General features: G+C 42.6%; 1 protein-coding gene across 2 annotated transcripts in view; it reads right to left on the bottom strand.

The window, feature by feature from the left end:
• LOC110537699 (transmembrane protein 132E) overlaps window positions 1-22673 on the bottom strand; it is a 385161-nt gene that overhangs the window by 40992 nt on the left and 321496 nt on the right. For both annotated transcript variants that reach the window (XM_021623939.3, XM_021623937.3), the window contains exons 4-5: window positions 8258-8450; window positions 3550-3693 (exon numbers count right to left, since the gene is read on the bottom strand). In XM_021623939.3, coding sequence (XP_021479614.1) covers window positions 3550-3693; window positions 8258-8450 — 337 coding nt within the window. The remainder of the gene's footprint in view (window positions 1-3549; window positions 3694-8257; window positions 8451-22673) is intronic.

Raw genomic sequence — 22673 nt, forward strand, 5'->3', positions numbered from 1 at the left:
GTACTCGTGCACTCCTCCCACCCCAAACAACACAACATAAAACACCACAACAAACCCCAGTCTGAGCAGAGCACAGATGTATGGTTTAATAACAATCTTACTGTGGTCTCTCTCTCTCGCACACAAACACCATCCACTGTACATTCAAATAGGATTGGGTTATCTGCCAGCGCTGACATATATCGTGGCCTATTTATTTCAAAGGGGGAAGAAACAAACAAACAAACAAATAAACGCCTCAGCAAAGAGAAATGAGCACCACATAACGTTTTCCAAAAGTTGGGTACAAAAACAGAATACCGGCAGGTTGGCGAATATCCAAAGCTTAAAAAAAACACCCGCTTTGTTAAAAAAAAATCTGATAAATGTATCTGACTACACATTTGCAATTCACAACCTACAGTGCCTTGCGAAAGTAATTTTGCCACATTTCAGGCTTCAAAAATAAAGATATAAAACTGTATTTTTTTGTGAAGAATCAACAAGTGGGACACAATCATGAAGTGGAACGACATTTATTGGATATTTCAAACTCTTTTAACAAATCAAAAACTGAAAAATTGGGTGTGCAAAATTATTCAGCCCCCTTAAGTTAATACTTTGTAGCGCCACCTTTTGCTGCGATTACAGCTGTAAGTCGCTTGGGGTATGTCTCTATCAGTTTTGCACATCGAGAGACTGACATTTTTTCCCATTCCTCCTTGCATAACAGCTCGAGCTCAGTGAGGTTGGATGGAGAGCATTTGTGAACAGCAGTTTTCAGTTCTTTCCACAGATTCTTGATTGGATTCAGGTCTGGACTTTGACTTGGCCATTCTAACACCTGGATATGTTTATTTTTGAACCATTCCATTGTATATTTTTCTTTATGTTTAGGATCATTGTCTTGTTGGAAGACAAATCTCCGTCCCAGTCTCAGGTCTTTTGCAGACTCCATCAGGTTTTGTTCCAGAATGGTCCTGTATTTGGCTCCATCCATCTTCCCATCAATTTTAACCATCTTCCCTGTCCCTGCTGAAGAAAAGCAGGCCCAAACCATGATGCTGCCACCACCATGTTTGACAGTGGGGATGGTGTGTTCAGTTGTGTTGCTTTTATGCCAAACATAACATTTTGCATTGTTGCCAAAAAGTTCAATTTTGGTTTCATCTGACCAGAGCACCTTCTTCCACATGTTTGGTGTGTCTCCCAGGTGGCTTGTGGCAAACTTTAAACAACACTTTTTATGGATATCTTTAAGAAATGGCTTTCTTCTTGCCACTCTTCCATAAAGGCCAGATTTGTGCAATATACGACTGATTGTTGTCCTATGGACAGAGTCTCCCACCTCAGCTGTAGATCTCTGCAGTTCATCCAGAGTGATCATGGGCCTCTTGGCTGCATCTCTGATCAGTCTTCTCCTTGTATGAGCTGAAAGTTTAGAGGGACGGCCAGGTCTTGGTAGATTTGCAGTGGTCTGATACTCCTTCCATTTCAATATTATCGCTTGCACAATGCTCCTTGGGATGTTTAAAGCTTGGGAAATATTTTTGTATCCAAATCCGGCTTTAAACTTCTTCACAACAGTATCTCGGACCTGCCTGGTGTGTTCCTTGTTCTTCATGATACTCTCTGCGCTTTTAACGGACCTCTGAGACTATCACAGTGCAGGTGCATTTATACGGAGACTTGATTACACTCAGGTGGATTGTATTTATCATCATTAGTCATTTAGGTCAACATTGGATCATTCAGAGATCCTCACTGAACTTCTGGAGAGAGTTTGCTGCACTGAAAGTAAAGGGGCTGAATAATTTTGCACGCCCAATTTTTCAGTTTTTGATTTGTTAAAAAAGTTTGAAATATCCAGTAAATGTCGTTCCACTTCATGATTGTGTCCCACTTGTTGTTGATTCTTCACAAAAAAATACAGTTTTATATCTTTATGTTTGAAGCCTGAAATGTGGCAAAAGGTCGCAAAGTTCAAGGGGGCCGAATACTTTCGCAAGGCACTGTATGTGCACATGGTGCGGCTTGGTTTATATAACAAGACGTTCTATATACGCTTTACTTATAGACCATGCGGAGCCTATTGTTTTGAGTGTTCCACAGACTCACCAAGGCTACACAAACACAATAATAAAATATAAGAGAATAGAGTCATCTGATAAGAATAGATCTGCATTAAGAGTGAGGTGTATGAATAATGGGAATAATGTGGCATCACGAAATACAAGGGGAAGAGCACACAACCACACAAACTAAGTAGGTTGTCTTTGTGAACCTTTAGTTCGTATTCTGTGGAGTGTTGTATAGAACTGTCAGGACTCATGTACATCTCGGCGTGAAGGGCTCATCTTGCATTAGCTTCTAAAGTTCAATGGCAGGGGCAGTGAACCAAAGTCCACTCAATAACACTGCGCTAATGCAGCTCGTCTTGAAACCATTCTAAACCTTATCACATACAGATTGATGGAAAAAAGTTATGCTTTTAATTCATACTCTGGCATATAGATCCTAGTATTATCACACATATGAATGTCAGAATAAGATTAGGGGCTGTCTGTATTCTGTCTGTGTTTTACAGCTGATGCTTTTTCCTCTATTTATTCCGAACGAATTTCCATTATAATTATGCACTCCCCTTTAAATAATCCCACACGATAATCTCAAATGAACAAAAATGCATAAATCCACATAAAAACAATTGCCTATAATTTTTCTCTACATCACATGTATAATTTTCTCACATGTCCTGTAAGGTGTCGTAGTGCTGTCATCAAATGCGCTCGGAGAGAATCAACAAATACATTTGGATTCAATTTCAGAGGTTGCAGCCTCCTTTATCCAACTCTTTCTACAACAAAATGGGATTTACCAACGCTGTTTATGGGGTTTGCTTCTTTAATCCACAAATGGGAGTTGATGTTGCATACCCCAGCTGTGGCTCCCAATGGGCTAGAGTTGTGTTTGTGACTCATCCCAGGACACTAGCAACGTCTCCTCACCTCCAGGTATCCTACTTGGCTAAGGCCAGGTCCCAAATGGCATCATATTCCCTATTTAGTGCACTACTTCAGGGCCCATAAGGCTCTGGTCAAAAGTTGTGCACTATATAGGGCATTATCTGGCCTTGCACCAGATAATGCAGCTAGAGTAAACTAAGGTCTGGAGAAACTGTGGCAACCAGACTAGGCATCCTTCAAAGCTATTACTGTGCTTTGTAGCCTATTGATTTTGGTGTACCAGTAAGACTATGAACATCCATTGATTCATCTGTGGGGGGTTCAAAAGCAACTGAGTCAAGAGCACATAATTATGGACAGCCATGTAAAAGAGGTTTTGATGTTCGCATGATGGTATATTAAAGTGTGCTGCAGGCCCATTAGGGTGTGTACAAGTACGGTGGGATTCCATTTGGTAGCAGATGCATTACCAAGACAATATCTTTCTTAGAGGGATAGGGTTGAGAAATGCCGGTAACATTCCCAAAAGTCCAAGGTATTCCAAAATCACAGTTGGGAAAGTTACTGGAATTGTGCAACCTAAGAGGGAACTACTGTACCTTACCTTCACAATGTCTTCGTTAGAGGACTTGCACTCTACGAAGGATGATACATCAGTCACGACTCCACTCATTTCAATGGAGACCACTTTCACGGGAATGGCCACGGTTCGGCCAGTCAGTATCGCAGTGTTAATGATTTCGGTGTCCTGTAGAGTTTAAAGGAGAGAGGGAACAAACATGAAACAGTGTTAGATAGTGTTTATCGCACATTTATTTCACTGAGTACTACCAATATTAGCTTTTCAAAAAGGAAGTCCAAGCTTCTGCTGGAAGCCATTCTCAGTGGTCGGCTTGGTTTGATTTGAAATGGGCCACCCCTTTTTGATACATTTCATCACACGAGGTATGCATTTTCAAAAGATACACTGTAGAGGTGTCCTCAAATGTTCCAATGAACACTTTGAAAAGAAAATGAAGTGAGACAAGATAAAACATTTTTAGAATGCACAAAGAGAATAATGAACATCAATCACTGTGCAGGACACAGTTTTATTTTTTCCCTTCACGCTGCAACTGTACGTTAGGGGAAAAAAGGCAAGACGTTCGCATTGACAATGTATGCAAAGTCATTTGAGTTGTGAAGTGAAACATTCATTCTTCATCAAGCGGATGGAAATATGAAAGAGAAGTGAAATGCCTAAGGAAATTATCTTTTCATAGCCCTGCAAAACATTATGTCGTCGTCAAAACCTTTTTGTCTGTCCTCATAATCTTGGTTACAGTTAGAGAATCTGCGTTATCATCTTATTTGCACTAAGGCGGCAAACAGTCTAGGGTCACTAATAGATGCCTGAAATCACAATGCTGGGGAATATACACTGAGTACACAAAATATTAAGAACACCTACTCTTTCCATGACATAGACTGACCAGGTGGATCCTTATTGATGTCACTTGTTAAATCCACTTCAATCAGTGTAGATGAAGCCTTGAGATATTTGAGACATGGATTGTGTATATGTGCCATTGGATTGGATTGTGTATATGTGCCAGAGGGTAAATGGGCAAGACAAAACATTTAAGTGCCTTTGAACGGGGAATGGTAGTAGGTGCCAGGCGCACCGGTTTGTGTCAAGAATGGTCCAGCACCTAAAAGACATCCAGTCAACTTAACACAACTGTGGAAAACATTGGAGTCAACATGGGCCAGCATCCCTGCGGAATGCTTTCAACACCTTGTAGAGTCCATGCTCTGCTGAATTGAGGCTGTTCTGGGAAGGGGTGGGGAACTCAATATTAGGAAGGCGTCCATAATATTTAGTATATTCAGTGTAAACTGACTTGAGAACTGATTATAAACAGAGCCAAGACCATCAGCAGATGTACACTTATTTGATGACTCCAGTGATATAGAAACAGCCAATTAAAATGCACACCGAGTCTTCAATTGGACAACTTTGAATTCATTATTTTGGCGGAATGAATGTGAGCTGTGCGGGGGTAATGAGTTAGGCTCTAATTTGTGTCCCTCGTGACCCTCTAGAGAAAACACAAATCATGTAAATGTGCCTTTGATTTCAATCAAAACACTATATTTAAATATCTGTTTTGTATCAAGCCTCAGAGGCAAAACAGTATTACTTAACGTGGTGTAATAAAAAAAATGGCAGCATATAAAATGCTAGTTATGTTGCACGGTCAGGTCCTGCCCAAATCAAATTAGCTGGTGCACTATTTGAACATTGATGCCATTCTACCTGCTGACACATTTATTCATAATACAATGTTTGCCAGACAATTATTCAGTGAGGAGAATGTGTAAACCTAGCCTCCCAGTTTCTTGCTAAAGAACAGCCACTCAGACGTAGACAAATGAAGGGATGGAGAAAATAGAGCCCAATAACTATTTTTCCTCACAACAAACCGCAACCTTATAGTAACAAGACGCCCCGTCCTCAATCATGTTTCTCATTTTCATGTGTCAAATGGTATTCTGCTGCATGGCTAATGTAAAAAATGTAAATAGGGGCCTGAGTATTTGCGGTGGCGGGTAGCGGTAGCTGCAGTGTCCGGTGTAATGAGTGAGAGTTTATCATGAACACAGTAAGGGGAGAGCTATCAATAACATGCAGGAGGCCATTTCAAAGTCATTAAACATTTTATAGCCCGCGAAACACCAAGGTTAACGCATTTAGACACATGAAGAAAACTGTCAGCTAGTGTACACACAAGACATGACTGAGACAACTCTATCAGTTCAATACACGGCGGAAATGAAAACTGCATTATACTGCTACTGTAACATTGACTAGTATCGACTACTAGTTTAGCTTTGTTCATGTAAGCATTGTTGTTTTAGATTTATTAAATTAAAGAAGCAGGGTCCATTTGAAACCAAGTAACCAAATGACAAGCATTGAGAGAGCGAATTAAGGTTGGCAGCCCTCAGTTGTTGAGTTTTGACGAAGCCGATTAGCAAGCGAAACTCATCAAAGCCTCTGCTGCTTACTGTGCCCTAGCTCCTACTCCTCATGTAAATGATCAAAATGCAACGTCAGATGTGCCAGACATGTGGTGTGTGTGTGTGTGTGTGTGTGTGTCATGCAACTTTTTGCCATAGGGGCCTCGGCAAAGACGCTGTCATGTTTTATTTATCATCTGTTCGCTACTGCGGCAGCATGGCGCAGTGGTGGAGCCAACAACACAGTACCCCGCTATTCCCCTTCCTCCTCTCCTTTGCGCCCTCATCCCCCTCTCCTGCTCTCTCCACCTCCCCATCCCCCGTTTATGAGAAGCCCCTGAGAGGGCTCTTTGGCGCGGGGTGCTAATTGCGCCGAGAATGTGGCAGCCAGGGGGACCTGGCTGGGGCCCTGACAGGACAAAAGTGATGGAGCCCGGCCTGATTTAACCACATTATCCTGGAAGATGCACTCTGCACTGTAAATTCACCCGCTTCCTTCCCTCCTCCTCCTCCCTCCCCAGCTACTGTCTCCCCACTCCCCTCCTCCCCAGTATTAGTGGCTCAGCTCTGCCTGGCATTGACTCTGCTTAGCAAAGCTTTTACTTCCTGGAAAAAACATTTTTTTCTCCTCTAGTTATTTTTCTCCACCTCTCCCTCTCTCGTTCATGCTAGAGCTAAATCAGAGAGGATATTAATTTTGCGCGCTTGGCGTGCCATGTTCTTCTCAGTCCCTCGCCTGTTACTCAAGATACAAAATGCATCTTGTGTGTTTTTCCGGATTGCCTCATTCTGCTGTCTCCCAAATCCATGCAGAAAAAATATTAATGTGAGCATTCTGGTTTCTAACAAGCTAGCAGAGGATGTGTGCAGTGGTAAACACAACGTGCAGAGCCTCTTGTCGCTACTATTACTGTTACAATCATTTCACACAAAGAGACCTGGGATTATGTGGCATTGGATTCTGCCTAAATCCCAAATGGCATGCTAATCCATGTAGTGCACTACCTTTGACCAGAGCCCTATGGGAATAGGGTGCTATTTTGGACACAGACTTGGTCTTTCCTCTATAGTACATGAATGAGAAACAGTGAAACACAGCAACTGAAATTGCATGAAATGGCACAGGTTTGTAGCCTGACGACTCACACTAAATTCTTCCGCTGCTCTGTCATTCACTACATTCTTTAGTCTTAGACTGTAATCATTGAAGTCGTTTGTGGTGACGAGGGGCATTGTACAAAACAAATTCATCAGCGATTGGATCGTCTCTAACCAGTACCAAAGCCAATGACGAATTTTCAACCTGCCGCTTTACCACGTTTGTAATGGCTCTGGCCCAACCCACTGATTTCTGGACCAATCAGATGGCCCTGAATGTGTTCACATTCAGTGAAGGGTCAGGGAGGTACTCAGATCCAGACTCATTGCGGAGAATAAACTAACATCCGTGGGAGTGCCAAAGCGTTTGGCCAGAGCAAGGAGTCTGGGTAGCCAGGCAAGCAAGTTGCCTCAGCTTTTGCTATTTTTTGCGATTCCCCATGCGTTGGCCTTCCGTGACTCTGGCTCCTTTCAGCTGGACTCCTATCTTCATCACTCTGCCTGACCTCTCTAATAAAGCCCTTGAAGCACACCGTCATGTTTCGTGAATAGAGAGAGGTTTTCTTCCTCCTCGCTTAATAACCTCTGTAGTCGAGTGTGTAAAAAAAGTGTCTTCATCACCTGGGCACTTACTTCTCTGCAACTTGTGGCATTTTAAACCTATATAAATATATGCGGGGCTGAGAGAGCTAAGTATCGCTTTAACATTTGCCCAAGCAGCTGAATTTTAATAGCCTAATAATGAAGTCTCTCTCCCTGAGACTTTTCACGGGCTCCCTTCACCAAATAAAGGGAGGTGAAACCACACAGGAGGCGACTTGACCTTTCAGGACTGGCCCTCTGCCTTCCTATTACTTGATTAATGTCCCTCATTTCCACAAGCGGTGTTTACGGCTTACTAATTGCCCCTTTTCATGAGATAGGAGTGGAGGCGCAAGACAGACTCTTCGCATGGTGTGCCATTACTAGGTGGCCTTGGCGGCCTTCTCTTAGCAGGTGAAATGAGCATTGAGCTAGTGAAAGAGAACCTCAAGTGTTGATAAGCATGCTTACCTATGACAATGGGGATCAAAGGTCCTTTAATGAGAGTGGCTAACTTATTTTCTTGCATGAGAGATCTGAATTGAACGGTGGCAAATGTTACAATAGACAGATTCAACTGATATGAAAATTATTATAGCATACCTTATGTGATGTCACAGGTTACTCACCATGGAGAGTGGGATGATAGCCTGAATGTCCTTCTGCACCACGGTCAACTCAGTCACCACCTTCTCTGAGTCCGGAGGCGGGTTCTGTCCCCGGTAGTCGATGTTCCAGTTGATCCTCCTGGTGACTGATTGGCTGGTGAAGTTCTCCATCTCAAAGTCCAGTTGCATCACCTCGATATTGGCCAGCGCATCCCTGTGGGGCGGGGAATGGAATAATTGAGCGATTATAGCGTAATACGTCAATTACAGCAACATGTTACCAAAAACACAGCAGGAGCCAGCACCAAATCCAGCCATTTAATTAATTTACAAGGGGCTTAATGGGGTTCAGGGCTGCATTTGAACATTAAATACGCTAATGAGTAGGCTATCAGCGTAAACAGATGTTCTGTCAAGTATAAGGCATTATTTATCGAAACAATCAGAAAATGAAACAATTAGGCTGCTGCTTGTGCCCATCTGTTGTTTTGGAATAACCAATGAGGTCCAGAAATGTGGCATTCCTATCAACTTTTAGGAGCTACCCGACCATGCATGAGATCTCCATGCACATGCCTGAGCATGTGTGTCAGAGTTTTTTATGTTTGAGGGTGTTTATCAAAAGATATGAACATTAACGGCAGTGCGTCAACATGGTTCTAAAAACTGTCAAATGAAGGAGGCATGAAGGCCTTCACAATGTAAGCCTCAGGTGAGTCATCACTTAAATGAATGTGACTGAACTCTGGAAACTCCAGAAGTGAGTTGAACTTCTTTCAAGGTGATCGATGAGCCTTTAATAAGCTAAGCTTTGATAAAGACTATACGGTCGAAATGTGACAGTTCTTTTATAAAAGAGCCCCATGACAAGACATTACAACTGTCTCATTGGGTGTCAATGAAGCAAAATCTGTTCATGACATTTCTATGAACATCATAACCTTTACATGACATTTCCATTATCATTACCGTGGCCCATATATGTGCATAAGTACCAGCAGGTTATGGCTAGCACACATACAGTAGAGTGGTCAAATATACGATGTGAACATTCCCTCTTGTCATGTTCTGACCTTAGTTCTTTTATTATGTCTTTGTTTTAGTATGGTCAGGACGTGAGTTGGGTGGGTTGTCTATGTTAGTTTTTCTATGATTTGCTATTTCTGTGTTTGGCCTGGTATGGTTCTCAATCAGAGGCAGCTGTCAATCATTGTCCCTGATTGAGAACCATATTTAGGTAGTTGTTTTCTATTGTGTTTCGTGGGTGATTATCTTCCATGTTAGTGTTTGTTTCCACACGGGACCGTTTTGTTTGTGTCACTTTGTTATTTGTATTTTTGTAGTGTTCAGTTTGTCTTATTAAAATGGACACTTACCACGCTGCAAATTGGTCCGACCTCTCTTACTCCTCATCAGAGGAAGACGACGAACGATACACCTCCTTCCATTTCAAACATCCATTACATTAACCACATGTACAGTAAACAAACTGTGTACTTGAACAAGCGTTAGTTTTGCCTGGGCAAAGATTACCATTTAACTTTTCACCCGGTTTCATTCCATACATTTAATGTACTAAAACATTCAATAAATTCTGCTTTTGAAGGATTTATCTTCTTGTAAGATGATATAAAACTATTGAATCAACTGTGGAATGACTATACCAGCAGACCAACATACTATGTATGTTTATTATATCACCTTTACTATTGCTCCAATTTGCGAAACCATCACATTTAAAAGACACATTCTGCACCGAGCAGCAGTATAGGCCCTACAGTAGGTTCCCGGTTTACAAGACCATTACAGCCAACCTTGACCTGGATCTGAAATTAACCATCCCTCCACAGAGAGAAGGTAAGTCTGCTATTCAAAGGGAAAATGGCAGCATTGTAATGAAATTGGGAAGCCAAGTCCCTATCTGCAGTACAGCACTCCTCATAAAGGGCCTTACTGGAAACAGCATGATGAGAGCTGACAGCCTAAATAAGTTCTGCCTGTTTGTCTCAACATCACACACAGAATATTCTACTCCTTTATCCGTGACACTCCTTGCGAAACAGGTAGCTTGGCGAAACGACGCTTGACAACTAGAACTGAGAAAACCAGACACCCAAATCGTTCATGTAGGGAATGAGAGTTACACGGGTGGAAATTGAGTAAATGCGCTTTAGGGATATGTTGTGTGGGTGACGTGTCTTCTTCAAATGGAAGGCCTTGTTAACAACGCCCTTTCGTGCGTCCTGGTTAGCTTTATTAGCTGCGTTATTGTGGGCCATCAGTATTAATCAACCTGAATGACCTCTAGGCTACACCAAGATCATTTTCGAGTTCCGTATCTCACATGGTTCTCGGTTAGAGTAAATTAAAATCAGCCCTGTTGGATGTGTCCACTGAATTGCAAGAAACTGTGGTTGTGTCTTATTTTCTTGAGCATGCCAAGGGGAGAGATATGCCTTGCTACTGTAGCTATCACAGCACAGCTCCGTAGCAGAGGATTGCTAAAGGGCTGAGACAGTGATTCACACAAGTCACATGGCTGGAGCTATCACTTCAACACTTCACCCCATGCTCCGGGAATATTGAGCTCCCAGACCTGGGTTAAAATCCTTCAACTAGCCTACAGTTGAGGCTCTCTCTTTCTTCTTCTAAGAGTTTGTACAGATATTACATAGCCCCACCAATTTTGAGACCCACCTTTCTAGCTTGGGGGGGATGCCTGTTTGGCATTTTATTTTAGCATTAATAAGTGTTACATATCAGGTTGCAAACAATGTAAAACATTTTTTTTTTAAACATTGTCTCTTTTTTTGTTTTCTTAAGTAAGGCAGCTCCAAAATGCAGGTGGGGCAGCCAGTGGAATATACAGAGCGTAGGGATTAGTAATGTTCTCTAGTGATTGGCTCAGTGTTCTGTCACTCATGGGGACACTATGTCACCAGAAAATCTAAGGGTAGAGCTTGAAAATTTCAAGCCCTTTGGTGCTGCCAAAGAGTTACATTAGAAGTACCCATCCAATAAGGCTAAAAGGTCATTGGCCACAGATAAAATTAAGTCAAATCATGTTATATTTATACAGCAGCTTTTATTGGACTGATCATGTCAACATCCTACTTTCAAAATCTTTGCTAGCAAGCTAGCAGTCATCATCATGAATCAAGTAAACAAATTCAACAATGAGTGGTTTGGAAGGAATCAGTGGCTAACTGCAAGCACTGCAAAGCAATCACTACCCTGCTATTCAGTAGAGTGGGTGTGTGGTCCCAAGTCTGGGTTTACAGATCTCTTTTTCAAGCTTAAAAGGATAAACATTCAACATTGGCCATGGTGTCAATCCAGCATGACTTCTGCCTCGCTCAAAACAACTGGAAACTCACAACTGGGAAATCTGTTTTCAGTGAGTTCAAGACGACTGGGGAAATACGTTTTGAACGGTCATCTAACTCGGAATCTCAAGTCGGGAACTCAGGCCTCTTTTTTATTTTATTTTTTTTTCACTTTTATTTAACCAGGTAGGCTAGTTGAGAACAAGTTCTCATGTACAACTGCGACCTGGCCAAGATAAAGCATAGCAGTGTAAACAGACAACAACACAGAGTTACACATGGAGTAAACAATTAACAAGTCAATAACACAGTAGAAAATAAGAGTCTATATACATTGTGTGCAAAAGGCATGAGGAGGTAGGCGAATAATTACAATTTTGCAGATTAACACTGGAGTGATAAATGATCAGATGGTTATGTACAGGTAGAGATACTGGTGTGCAAAAGAGCAGAAAAGTAAATAAATATAAACAGTATGGGGATGAGGTAGGTAAATTGAGTGGGCTATTTACCGATAGACTATGTACAGCTGCAGCGATCGGTTAGCTGCTCAGATAGCAGATGTTTGAAGTTGGTGAGGGAGATAAAAGTCTCCAAATTCAGCGATTTTTGCAATTCGTTCCAGTCACAGGCAGCAGAGAACTGGAACGAAAGGAGGCCAAATGAGGTGTTGGCTTTAGGGATGATCAGTGAGATACACCTGCTGGAGCGTGTGTTGCCATCGTGACCAGTGAACTGAGATAAGGCGGAGCTTTACCTAGCATGGACTTGTAGATGACCTGGAGCCAGTGGCTCTGGCTATGAATATGTAGCGAGGGCCAGCCAACTAGAGCATATAGGTCGCAGTGGTGGGTGGTATAAGGTGCTTTAGTAACAACACGGATGGCACTGTGATAAACTGCATCCAGTTTGCTGAGTAGAGTATTGGAGGCTATTTTGTAGATGACATCGCCGAAGTCGAGGATCGGTAGGATAGTCAGTTTTACTAGGGTAAGCTTGGCGGCGTGAGTGAAGGAGGCTTTGTTGCGGAATAGAAAGCCGACTCTAGATTTGGTTTTAGATTGGAGATGTTTGATATGAGTCTGGAAGGAGCATTTACAGTCTAGCCAGACACCTAGGTACTTATAGATGTCCACATATTCTAGGTCGGAAGCATCCAGGGTGGTGATGCTGGTCAGGCGTGCGGGTGCAGGCAGCGAACGGTTGAAAAGCATGCATTTGGTTTTACTAGCGTTTAAGAGCAGTTGGAGGCCACGGAAGGAGTGTTGTATGGCATTGAAGCTCGTTTGGATGTTAGATAGCACAGTGTCCAATGAAGGGCCAGAAGTATACAGAATGGTGTCTTCTGCGTAGGTGGATCAGGGAATCGCCCGCAGCAAGAGCAACATCATTGATATATACAGAGAAAAGAGTCGGCCCGAGAATTGAACCCTGTGGCACCCCCATAGAGACTGCCAGAGGACCGGACAACAGGCCCTCCGATTTGACACACTGAACTCTGTCTGCAAAGTAGTTGGTGAACCAGGCAAGGCAGTCATTAGAAAAACCGAGGCTACTGAGTCTGCCGATAAGAATCTGGTGATTGACAGAGTCGAAAGCCTTGGCCAGGTCGATGAAGACGGCTGCATAGTACTGTCTTTTATCGATGGCGGTTTTGATATCGTTTAGTACCTTGAGCGTGGCTGAGGTGCACCCGTGACCAGCTCGGAAACCAGATTGCACAGCGTAGAAGGTACGGTGGGATTCGAGATGGTCAGTGACCTGTTTGTTGACTTGGCTTTCGAAGACCTTAGATAGGCAGGGCAGGATGGATATAGGTCTGTAACAGTTTGGGTCCAGGGTGTCTCCCCCTTTGAAGAGGGGGATGACTGTGGCAGCTTTCCAATCCTTGGGGATCTCAGATGATATGAAAAAGAGGGTGAACTGGCGGTTAATAGGGGTTGTGACAATGGCGGCGGATAGTTTCAGAAATAGACGGTCCAGATTGTCAAGTCCAGCTGATTTGTACGGGTCCAGGTTTTGCAGCTCTTTCAGAACATCTGCTATCTGGATTAGGGTAAAGGAGAAGATGGAAAGGCTTGGACAAGTAGCTGCGGGGGGGGGGGTGGAGCTATTGGCCGAGGTTGGAGTAGCCAGGAGGAAGGCATGGCCAGCCGTTAAGAAATGCTTGTTGAAGTTTTCGATAATAATGGATTTATCGGTGGTTACCGTGCCACCTAGCCTCAGTGCAGTGGGCAGCTGGGAGGAGGTGCTCTTGTTCTCCATGGACATGGGCCAGGTCGATTAGAAAGGCTTGCTTGCAGAAGTGTTTTAGGGAGCGTTTGACAGTGATGAGGGGTGGTCGTTTGACTGCGGATCCGTAGCGGATACAGGCAATGAGGCAGTGATCACTGAGATCCTGGTTGAAGACAGCGGAGGTGTATTTGGAGGGCCAGTTGGTCAGGATGATGTCTATGAGGTTGCCCTTGTTTACAGATTTAGGGTTGTACCTGGTGGGTTCCTTGATGATTTGTGTGAGATTGAGGGCATCTAGATTGTAGGACTGCCGGGGTGTTAAGCATATCCCCGTTTAGGTCACCTAACATAACAAACTCTGAAGCTAGATGGGGGGCGATCAATTCACAAATGGTGTCCAGGGCACAGCTGGGAGCTGAGAGGGGTCGGGAGCAGGTGGCAACAGTGAGAGACTTATTTTTAAAATTAGTAGTTCGAACTGTTTGGGTATGGACCTGGAAAGTATGACATTACTTTGCAGGCTATCTCTGCAGTAGACTGCAACTCCTCCCCCTTTGGTGGTTCTATCTTGACGGAAAATGTTATAGTTGGGTATGGAAATCTCAGAATTTTTGGTGGCCTTCCTAAGCCAGGATTCAGACACGGCAAGGACAACAGGGTTAGCAGAGTGTGCTAAAGCAGTGAATAAAACAAACTTATGGAGGAGGCTTCTGATGTTGAAATGCATGAAACCAAGGCTTTTTCGATCACAGAAGTCAACAAATGAGGGTGCCTGGGGACATGCAGGGCCTGGGTTTTTCTAGAGCTCCGACCTGAAGATCACTGACGTCATCCAGCTGTCTTGAATGCACCATAAATCCAGAGAATGCCTGACTTTGATGACAAAGAATGGCTAAAAAATTGCCCACGTAGGACCGCCGCGCCACCTTCCTGTTCAAGTGAATACAGCACAACAAGGTGAGTCCAAAAATGTATTGTATGCTGCTGCATAAATTACGTAATATGCCTGGGAGATATGTATACTGTAGCTAAGAAAGTAATACTAAGTGTATGTTGTGTAGTAAGCTGTTAGTAGCCCATGTGCCTCACCCTAATAATTTGGTCCCAATTCCCCCCCTAATTTCGCCTACTGTTCTGACTTGGTGTTGAAAAAATAGTTATATTGACTATGTCCGTCCTATCTTGCTCATTAATGTCCTAATCGAAATGACGGAATGCCTCTTATCCGCTCATCGTCCGCTTATGCCGTAGTTTGCACATCTAAATTGTCAGTAGAAACCACATTTGTTTGAGCAAGTTAGCCATATCAGCTATGTTTTTTAAAAAGGCTGTAAATGAGGATCAATTAACTGTTTCGCTGCCAGACAAGGCTCCGCTGATAGCCAGGTGTAGCAGTGGTAAGGTGATGGGACTGCTGTTGTTGGGACTCTGCTGTTGGGATAGCTTCATGTAGGATCTAACTGTGTGTGGGACCTGTTGGTCACCGTTATAGTGCAATGAATGTATTGTTTAGTGATGTGTTGTGTAGTGGGTTTGCCCCTCCAACATTTACATGCTAAAATCGCTACTGCATAACCCTATAGACTAGGCAAAGACAAATGTGGCAGTCAAAAGATGTATTCAAGATGGCGCCGGAGAGGATGGATGCCGTTTTATTGGCTCTTAACCAACTGTGCCATTTTGTTTGTTTTTTCACAATTTTTGTAACTTATTATGTACATTATGGCAAATCTGACCATAATTCTATCCTCCTGATTCCTGCTTACAAGCAGAAATTAAAGCAGGAAGCACAAGTGACTCGGTCTATAAAAAAGTGGTCAGATGAAACAGATGCTAAACTACAGGAATGCTTTGCTAGCACAGACTGGAATATGTTCCGGAATTCTTCCCGATGGCATTGAGGAGTACACCACATCAGTCACTGGCTTCATCAATAAGTGCATCGATGACGTCGTCACCAAGTGACTGTACGTACATATTCCAATCAGAATCCATGGATTACAGGCAACATTCGCACTCAACTAAAGGGTAGAGCTGCTGCTATCAAGGAGCGGGACTCTAACCCGGAAGTGTATAAGAAATCCCTCAATGCCCTCCGACAAACCATCAAACAGGCAAAGTGTCAATACAGGACAAAGACCAAACCGTACTACACCGGCTCTGACGGTTGTCAGATGTGGCAGGGCTTGCAAACTATTAAAGACTACAAAGGGAAGCACAGCCGAGAGCTGCCCAGTGACACAAGCCTACCAGGTGAGCTAAATCACTTATATGCTCGCTTCGAGGCAAGAACACTGGAACATACATGAGAGCATCAGCTGTTCCGGACGACTGTGTGAGTAAGACCTTTAAACAAGTCAACATTCACAAGGCCGCAGGGCCAGACGGATTACCAGGACATGTACTCCGAGCATGCGCTGACCAACTAGCAAGTGTCTTCACTGAACTTTTCAACCTCTCCCTGTCTGAGTCTGTAATACCAAAATGTTTCAAGCAGACCAGCATAATACCTGTACCCAATAACACTATGGTAACCTGCCTAAATGACTACCGACCAGCAGCACTCACAACTGTAGCCATGAAATGCTTTGAAAGGCTGGACATGGCTCACATCAACACAATTATCTCAGAAACTCTAGACACACTCCAATTTGAATACCACCCCAACAGATCCAGAGATGATGCAATCTCTATTGCACTCCACACTGCTCTTTCACACCTGGACAAAACGAACACCTATGTGAGAATGCCATTGTTTTTTTGGTCTCTGTCTGTTCACTGAGTTCTCATTGGCAAAGGATATTTCATAGGAACTTGTCTTCAGTTCCTACAGCTTCCACTGGATGTCACCAGTCTTTGGAATTTGGTTGAGGTTATTCATTTGTGCAATGAAGAAGTAGCCCATCTAGGAACTGCGTAATATTGTTTAGAATTGGCCAAGACATGAAAAGTAGCGTTAGTTTCCTCTCGTCCTCTATTGAAATCAGATAGACCCGCATTCAATTTGATCGATTATTAACATTTAAAAATACCTAAAGTTGTATTACAAAAGTAGTTTGAAATATTTTGGCAAAGTTTATAGGCAACTTTGAAAATATTTTGTAGTGACGTTGCACATTTTGGAAGCTGTTTTCTAGATCAAACGCGTCAAATAAATGGACATATTGGATATATATGGACGGAATTAATCGAACGGAATTAAAAGGACCAATTGTGATGTTTATGGGACATATTGGAGTGCCAACAAAAGAAGCTCTTCAAAGGTAAGGCATGTTTTATATTTTATTTCTGCGTTTTGTGTAGCGCCTGCACGGTTGAAATATGCTACCCTCTTTGTTTACATTTGTGCTATCATCAGATAATAGCTTCTTATGCTTTCGCCGAAAAGCATTTTTAAAATCTAACATGTTGGCTGGATTCACAACAAGTGTAGCTTTAATTGAGTATCTTACATGTGTGATTTAATGAAAGTTAGATTTTTATATCAATTTATTTGAATTTGCCGCACTGCATTTTCCCTGGTTTTTGGCCAAGTGGGACGCGAGCGTCCCCTATCCTAGAGAGGTTTAAGGGCATGAAAGTAAGCATTTCACTGTAAGGTCTACACATGTTGTAATCGGCACATGTGACAAATAACATTTGATTTAATTTGAGTTTGATTAGTCAGAGAGTGCCTATCCACAATTCTTCCTTTGAATCAATATTGACAATTATAAGTCAAGAGCAACATCCGTGAGAGCATGCCAACTCGACCCTGTTGATTGCTTTACCCTTTGTTTAAAATTGAATTATTCAACGTGTTAACCGAGAATCAATTTCCATCAAATCTGATTTTCCTTTCGTCCCCACGGGGATATGGTAGGACACTGCATTTACAAAATGAATACTGCCATAATTAGGGAGCCATTTGCAAAAATCGATAGCCTAGTACAATGCATAACAAGAGGTGAGGGAGGATCCAGACAACAAGAAAGCATTAAGCAGTGGTGTGCTGGGGCTAAGTGTAAATGGGCCTGTGCTTAGAATAACTTCAGGGATGATTAAGCAGCAATCCAAATAAACTTTTGGGGGCAAAATAAGGCCAAACAACAAAGATTGTTAATTGGATCAATTGTGTCACCACATTCAAAAGAGCTAACCTTGTCCCCTTCAGACTATTTTGTGATGACTTGCAGATCAACCAAACACAAGTGTTGAAACATTATTTATACTCCGTGGTAGGATGCGTAATGATCTTTGAAAAAAAGACAAGTGAGATACTGGTATTTATTTATTCTTATTTAACTAGGGAAGTCAGTTAAGAACAAATTCTTACTTACAATGACAGCCTAACCCAGTCAAACCCTAACCCAGACAACGCTGGGCCAAATGTGCGCCGCCCAATGGGACTCCCAATCACGGCCGGTTGTGATACAGCCTGGAATCAAACCAGGCATTGCATCTCAGTGCTAGAGGAGTTACTACAGAACCTGGTTCGATTCCCTGAGTGTGTGCACCTATCAGAAGTCCATGAAGTACATGTTTATGAATGTGGTATTAACCTCTTAGAGTCGATTGACACATTTGTGCGTCAATCTTAGTTACATAACAACAAATCCCCATCAAAATCTGTCAGTTTAAGCTAGAGATATTTTGCCTTGGATCCGTCTCAATACACCTAGTACTTCTGCATCTGCGATGAAACGTGGCAAAGAAAGCCACAAGTGTTAGGAGACTCGTCTGACGTCGGTACCCGTCGATGTGCCAACTTCTGTCTGGTAGCATCCAAACTATTTAGGCTACAAACTAATAGGAACCCAATGTGGAAAGGGGAGATTCTCACGAACACGATGGAGTTCTCCATTTTGCTCTACGACCCTCACAAATGTCACTCGTCCGAAGGTAACCGGTAACGGATAAATAAATTAAAAAGTGGGGAAGTATGAAGGTAGTTTTGTGACTACACCAAAAAAAGGGGTTAAATACTGTATGTTATGTTTAAAGAATTAACCACCAGGTCCTCACATGTTTATTTTACATTAACATGGTACATATTGTTTTCATTACACTTATGATGAACACATAATGACTGTATGCTGTCATACAACAACGGCATCCTTAACACAGAGCATCACATGGTCGACATTAAAAGCAGTCACTATTCTTAGTTCCCTGTATAACGAACATGTAACCAGGCTATGGAAGAAAGTAATCTTTTCCTCTATCAGGAAATGCTAAATGCTTCGAAGCGCCGCCTTCGCCCAGAAGATTGATCACACTGTGTGATTGAAGATGAAAATATGATCAATTATTGGCCTAGATGTTATGCCAAACCATGTCAAATGAGGGCTTTAAACCTATTAGGCTTAATGTGGTAATTTAACTGGGACCATCTTTTGCACGGATCTACTCATACTACTTTTGTGGGCAAATGTATAAAGCAGCCCAGCATGGTCCATTATCTTAAATATATACCAATGTCGGCACAAAAAGACAGAACTATATCACAGTTAAATGTGCTTTCCAACAGGTCCCAGCATTAATGTTATTGCACTTAGCTTGATAAAGTGGGCCTGATTCTATCGTTTTTATTTACTTTTAACAGCTAGAAGGCCAAATCAAATGAAAATAGGAAATTGCCTACTATTTGTCCTCAGAGACTGCTACCTGGCTCTAAAATGTAGGCAAAACACATTAGTGACAAATTAAATGCTCTGAAAGGCTGGTCATGGCTCACATCAACACCATTATCCCAGAAACCCTAGACACACTCCAATTCACATACCGCCCCAATAGATCCACAGATGACGCAATCTCAATCACACTCCACATTGCCATTGCACACCTTGACAAAAGGAACACCTATGTGAGAATGCTGTTAATTGATTACAGCTCAGTGTTCAACACCATAGTGCCCACAAAGCTCATCACTAAGCTAAGGACCATGGGACTAATCACCTCCCTCTGCAACTGGATCCTGGACATCCTGACGGTTCATCCCCAGGTGGTAAGGGTAGGCAACACCACATCTTCCACGCTGATCCTCAACACAGGGGCCCCTCAGGGGTGTGTGATTAGTCCCCTCCTGTACTCCCTGTTCACCCACGACTGTGTGGCAAAGCACGACTCCAACACAATCATTAAGTTTGCTGATGACACAATGGTGGTAGGCCTGACCGACAACGATGAGACAGCCGATAGGGAGGAGGTCATGAAAGACAGGAAACATTCATTATTGTGTCTTTGGTTGTGTACACTTCTTAATTATGGGGTTCACATCTAGATATTGTGAAACGTATGTGATTAAACATGGAACAATTTGTGCAAAGATGTAATGTGATGTTAACCTTCTAAATGAGAAAATATGGGTTTTCATATGAAGTTAACCAAATCAATGGCCACGCCCAAGTGAGCATAGACATTAGGTTGGCATCATGAACTGACCTTTTCTCAGAAGTGTGTAAAACCACGTCCTACAACATTTACATGAAGTCGGAGAACGCTGGGATGGAGTCCCCATGTTGGAGTCCCCATTCTATAGGCCATTAGACCAGAAAATATGGAGCTGATGCTACATGTTGAAATGGTTAAGAACTACAACTCTATAGGTCACGGAGACCATACAGCTGTAGTTTTGGCTACACGGCTGGAAATGGTTCAACTCTGAGACTAATCGATCACTACAGAACAAGAGCAAACACTAGACGTATAATTACTACTCTGCAGCTAGAAATTACAAAAGTCTAGTACGAGAATACCGACAACCACGGAAGCATCTATTCTATGCAACAACCATCTGTACACCTGACGTATCCATTACAACAGACACTATCCAGAGCCGCTGAGAAAGCAACAACTACGAAATACATTATGACCTATGGGGAAGTTAACCAGAGACTCTGATGAACTGACTCTCCAGCAGATGGGCCGGCGATTCTCACAGAGAAGACAACAACAACATATGGGCATAAATATATACATTGCATTTATTCTCGAATGAGCGGCCATTCATGTGCATAGGATTAGCATTTAGATGAATATACAGTTGAAGTCGGATGTTTAAATGTATTTGGCTAAGGTGTATGTAAACTCAGTTTTTCACAATTCCTGACATTTAATCAGAGTAAAAATGCCCTGTAGGCCCGAGCCCCAAGTAATACATTTGGGCCAGATAACTCTCACCGGAATCGGCCTGAGCTCAATCCTCGCATCCTAGCCACATGACGTCGGCCGAGTCTGACTCTTGGCTGGAATCGACCCAGATCCACTGTGCTAGCTGGGATATCTACCATGATGGGTTTTACATAAGCATGAATTTCATCAACAAGAAGAACAACATTGCAGATAATAAACTTGATATCTCTAATATTGTATGGCTTTGGAATCGTGACAATACGTACTTTTGAGGAAAATAGGACATTTTCTCGACTCATATCCCGACTTTGAGAAGGAATTGTGTGATGGTTAGTTTAGCAACTGCATGACACAGCATGACAACATTTTATTAATTGGTTGATAATATGCTGGGTGGGGTGTTTTGTACACCAATGAGATTCCTATCTCCTTTCTCTAATATATTTGGCAATGCTGTTTCAGCTGTTATGCTTGTTTTAGATAATGTGTTATATATTGCATAGATCATAAATGTCATTGTGCTGCCATATTTCTAGACTTTTCCAAGGCATTCAATACCATTGAACATTCCCTACTTATTCAAAAACTGTCTGAAATGGGCCTGGACAATAAGTTTTGCAAATGGCTTAAGAAATATCTGACAGACAGGACACAATGTGTCCATTCTGATGGTATTGAGTCTAGTTTCCTGGATATTAGGTGTACCACAGGGGTCAGAATTGGGACCAGTTCTCTTTACTATTCATATGAATAATATTGGCCTTTGTATTAAATCCCTTCATATTTTTCTGTATGCAGATGATATGGTTAGCACTATTATTAATTAGCACTGATTGTATGTTCATGAATGTTTAAAAAATGAATTACTTTAAAATTAACAATGTGATTTTCTGGATTTTTGTTTTAGATTCTGTCTCTCACAGTTGAAGTGTACCTATGATAAAAATGACAGACCTCTACATGCTTTGTAAGTAGGAAAACCTGAAAAATCGGCAGTGTATCAAATACTTGTTCCCCCACTGTATTTTCTATTGGATTGAGGTCAGTTCTTTGTGATGGCCCTCCTGTCATGTACTGTCATGTTGTGTCTTGTCTCTGTCCTTTCCCTTCACCCTGTCTCCCTCTGCTGGTCGTTGTTAGGTTACCTTTTCTCCCCCGCTTTCCCCCAGCTGTTCCTTGTCTCCTCTAACTACCCATTCACCCCGTTTCCCACCTGTTCCCTTTTTCCCTCTGATTAGGTCCCTATATCTCTCTCTGTTTCTGTTCCTGTCCTTGTCGGATTCTTGTTTGTTGTGTTTCATGCCTGAGCCAGACTATCGTCATGTTTGCTGTAACCTTGTCCTGTCCTGTCGGAATCTGCCGGTCTATCTGAGCCTACCTATGTTTGGTTATTAAAGAAGCTCAGTTTAAGTTAGTTCGCTTTTGGGTCCTCATTCACTCACCATAACAGAAGAATCCGACCAAGAATGGACCCAGCGACTTCGGATCCTCTCCACTCAGCCGTCGGGATCCAGGGAGCGATGCTAGGCAGATACGAGCAGGAAGTGTCTGCTGCTCAACATGCCGTTGAGACCCTGGCCACCCAAGTCTCCAACCTCACAGAACAGGTTCACCATCTCCGCCTCGATCCACCGGCCACTTCCAGGGCTTTCGAATCTCCGGAGCCCAGAATCAATAACCCGCCGTGTTACTCTGGGGAGCCCACTGAATGCCGCTCGTTCCTCACCCAGTGTGATATTGTGTTTTCTCTCCAGCCCAACACT

This window comes from Oncorhynchus mykiss, chromosome 12 (genome assembly GCF_057628025.1).
Source record: "Oncorhynchus mykiss isolate SJ-2025 chromosome 12, ASM5762802v1, whole genome shotgun sequence".
NCBI classification, from domain to species: domain Eukaryota; kingdom Metazoa; phylum Chordata; class Actinopteri; order Salmoniformes; family Salmonidae; genus Oncorhynchus; species Oncorhynchus mykiss.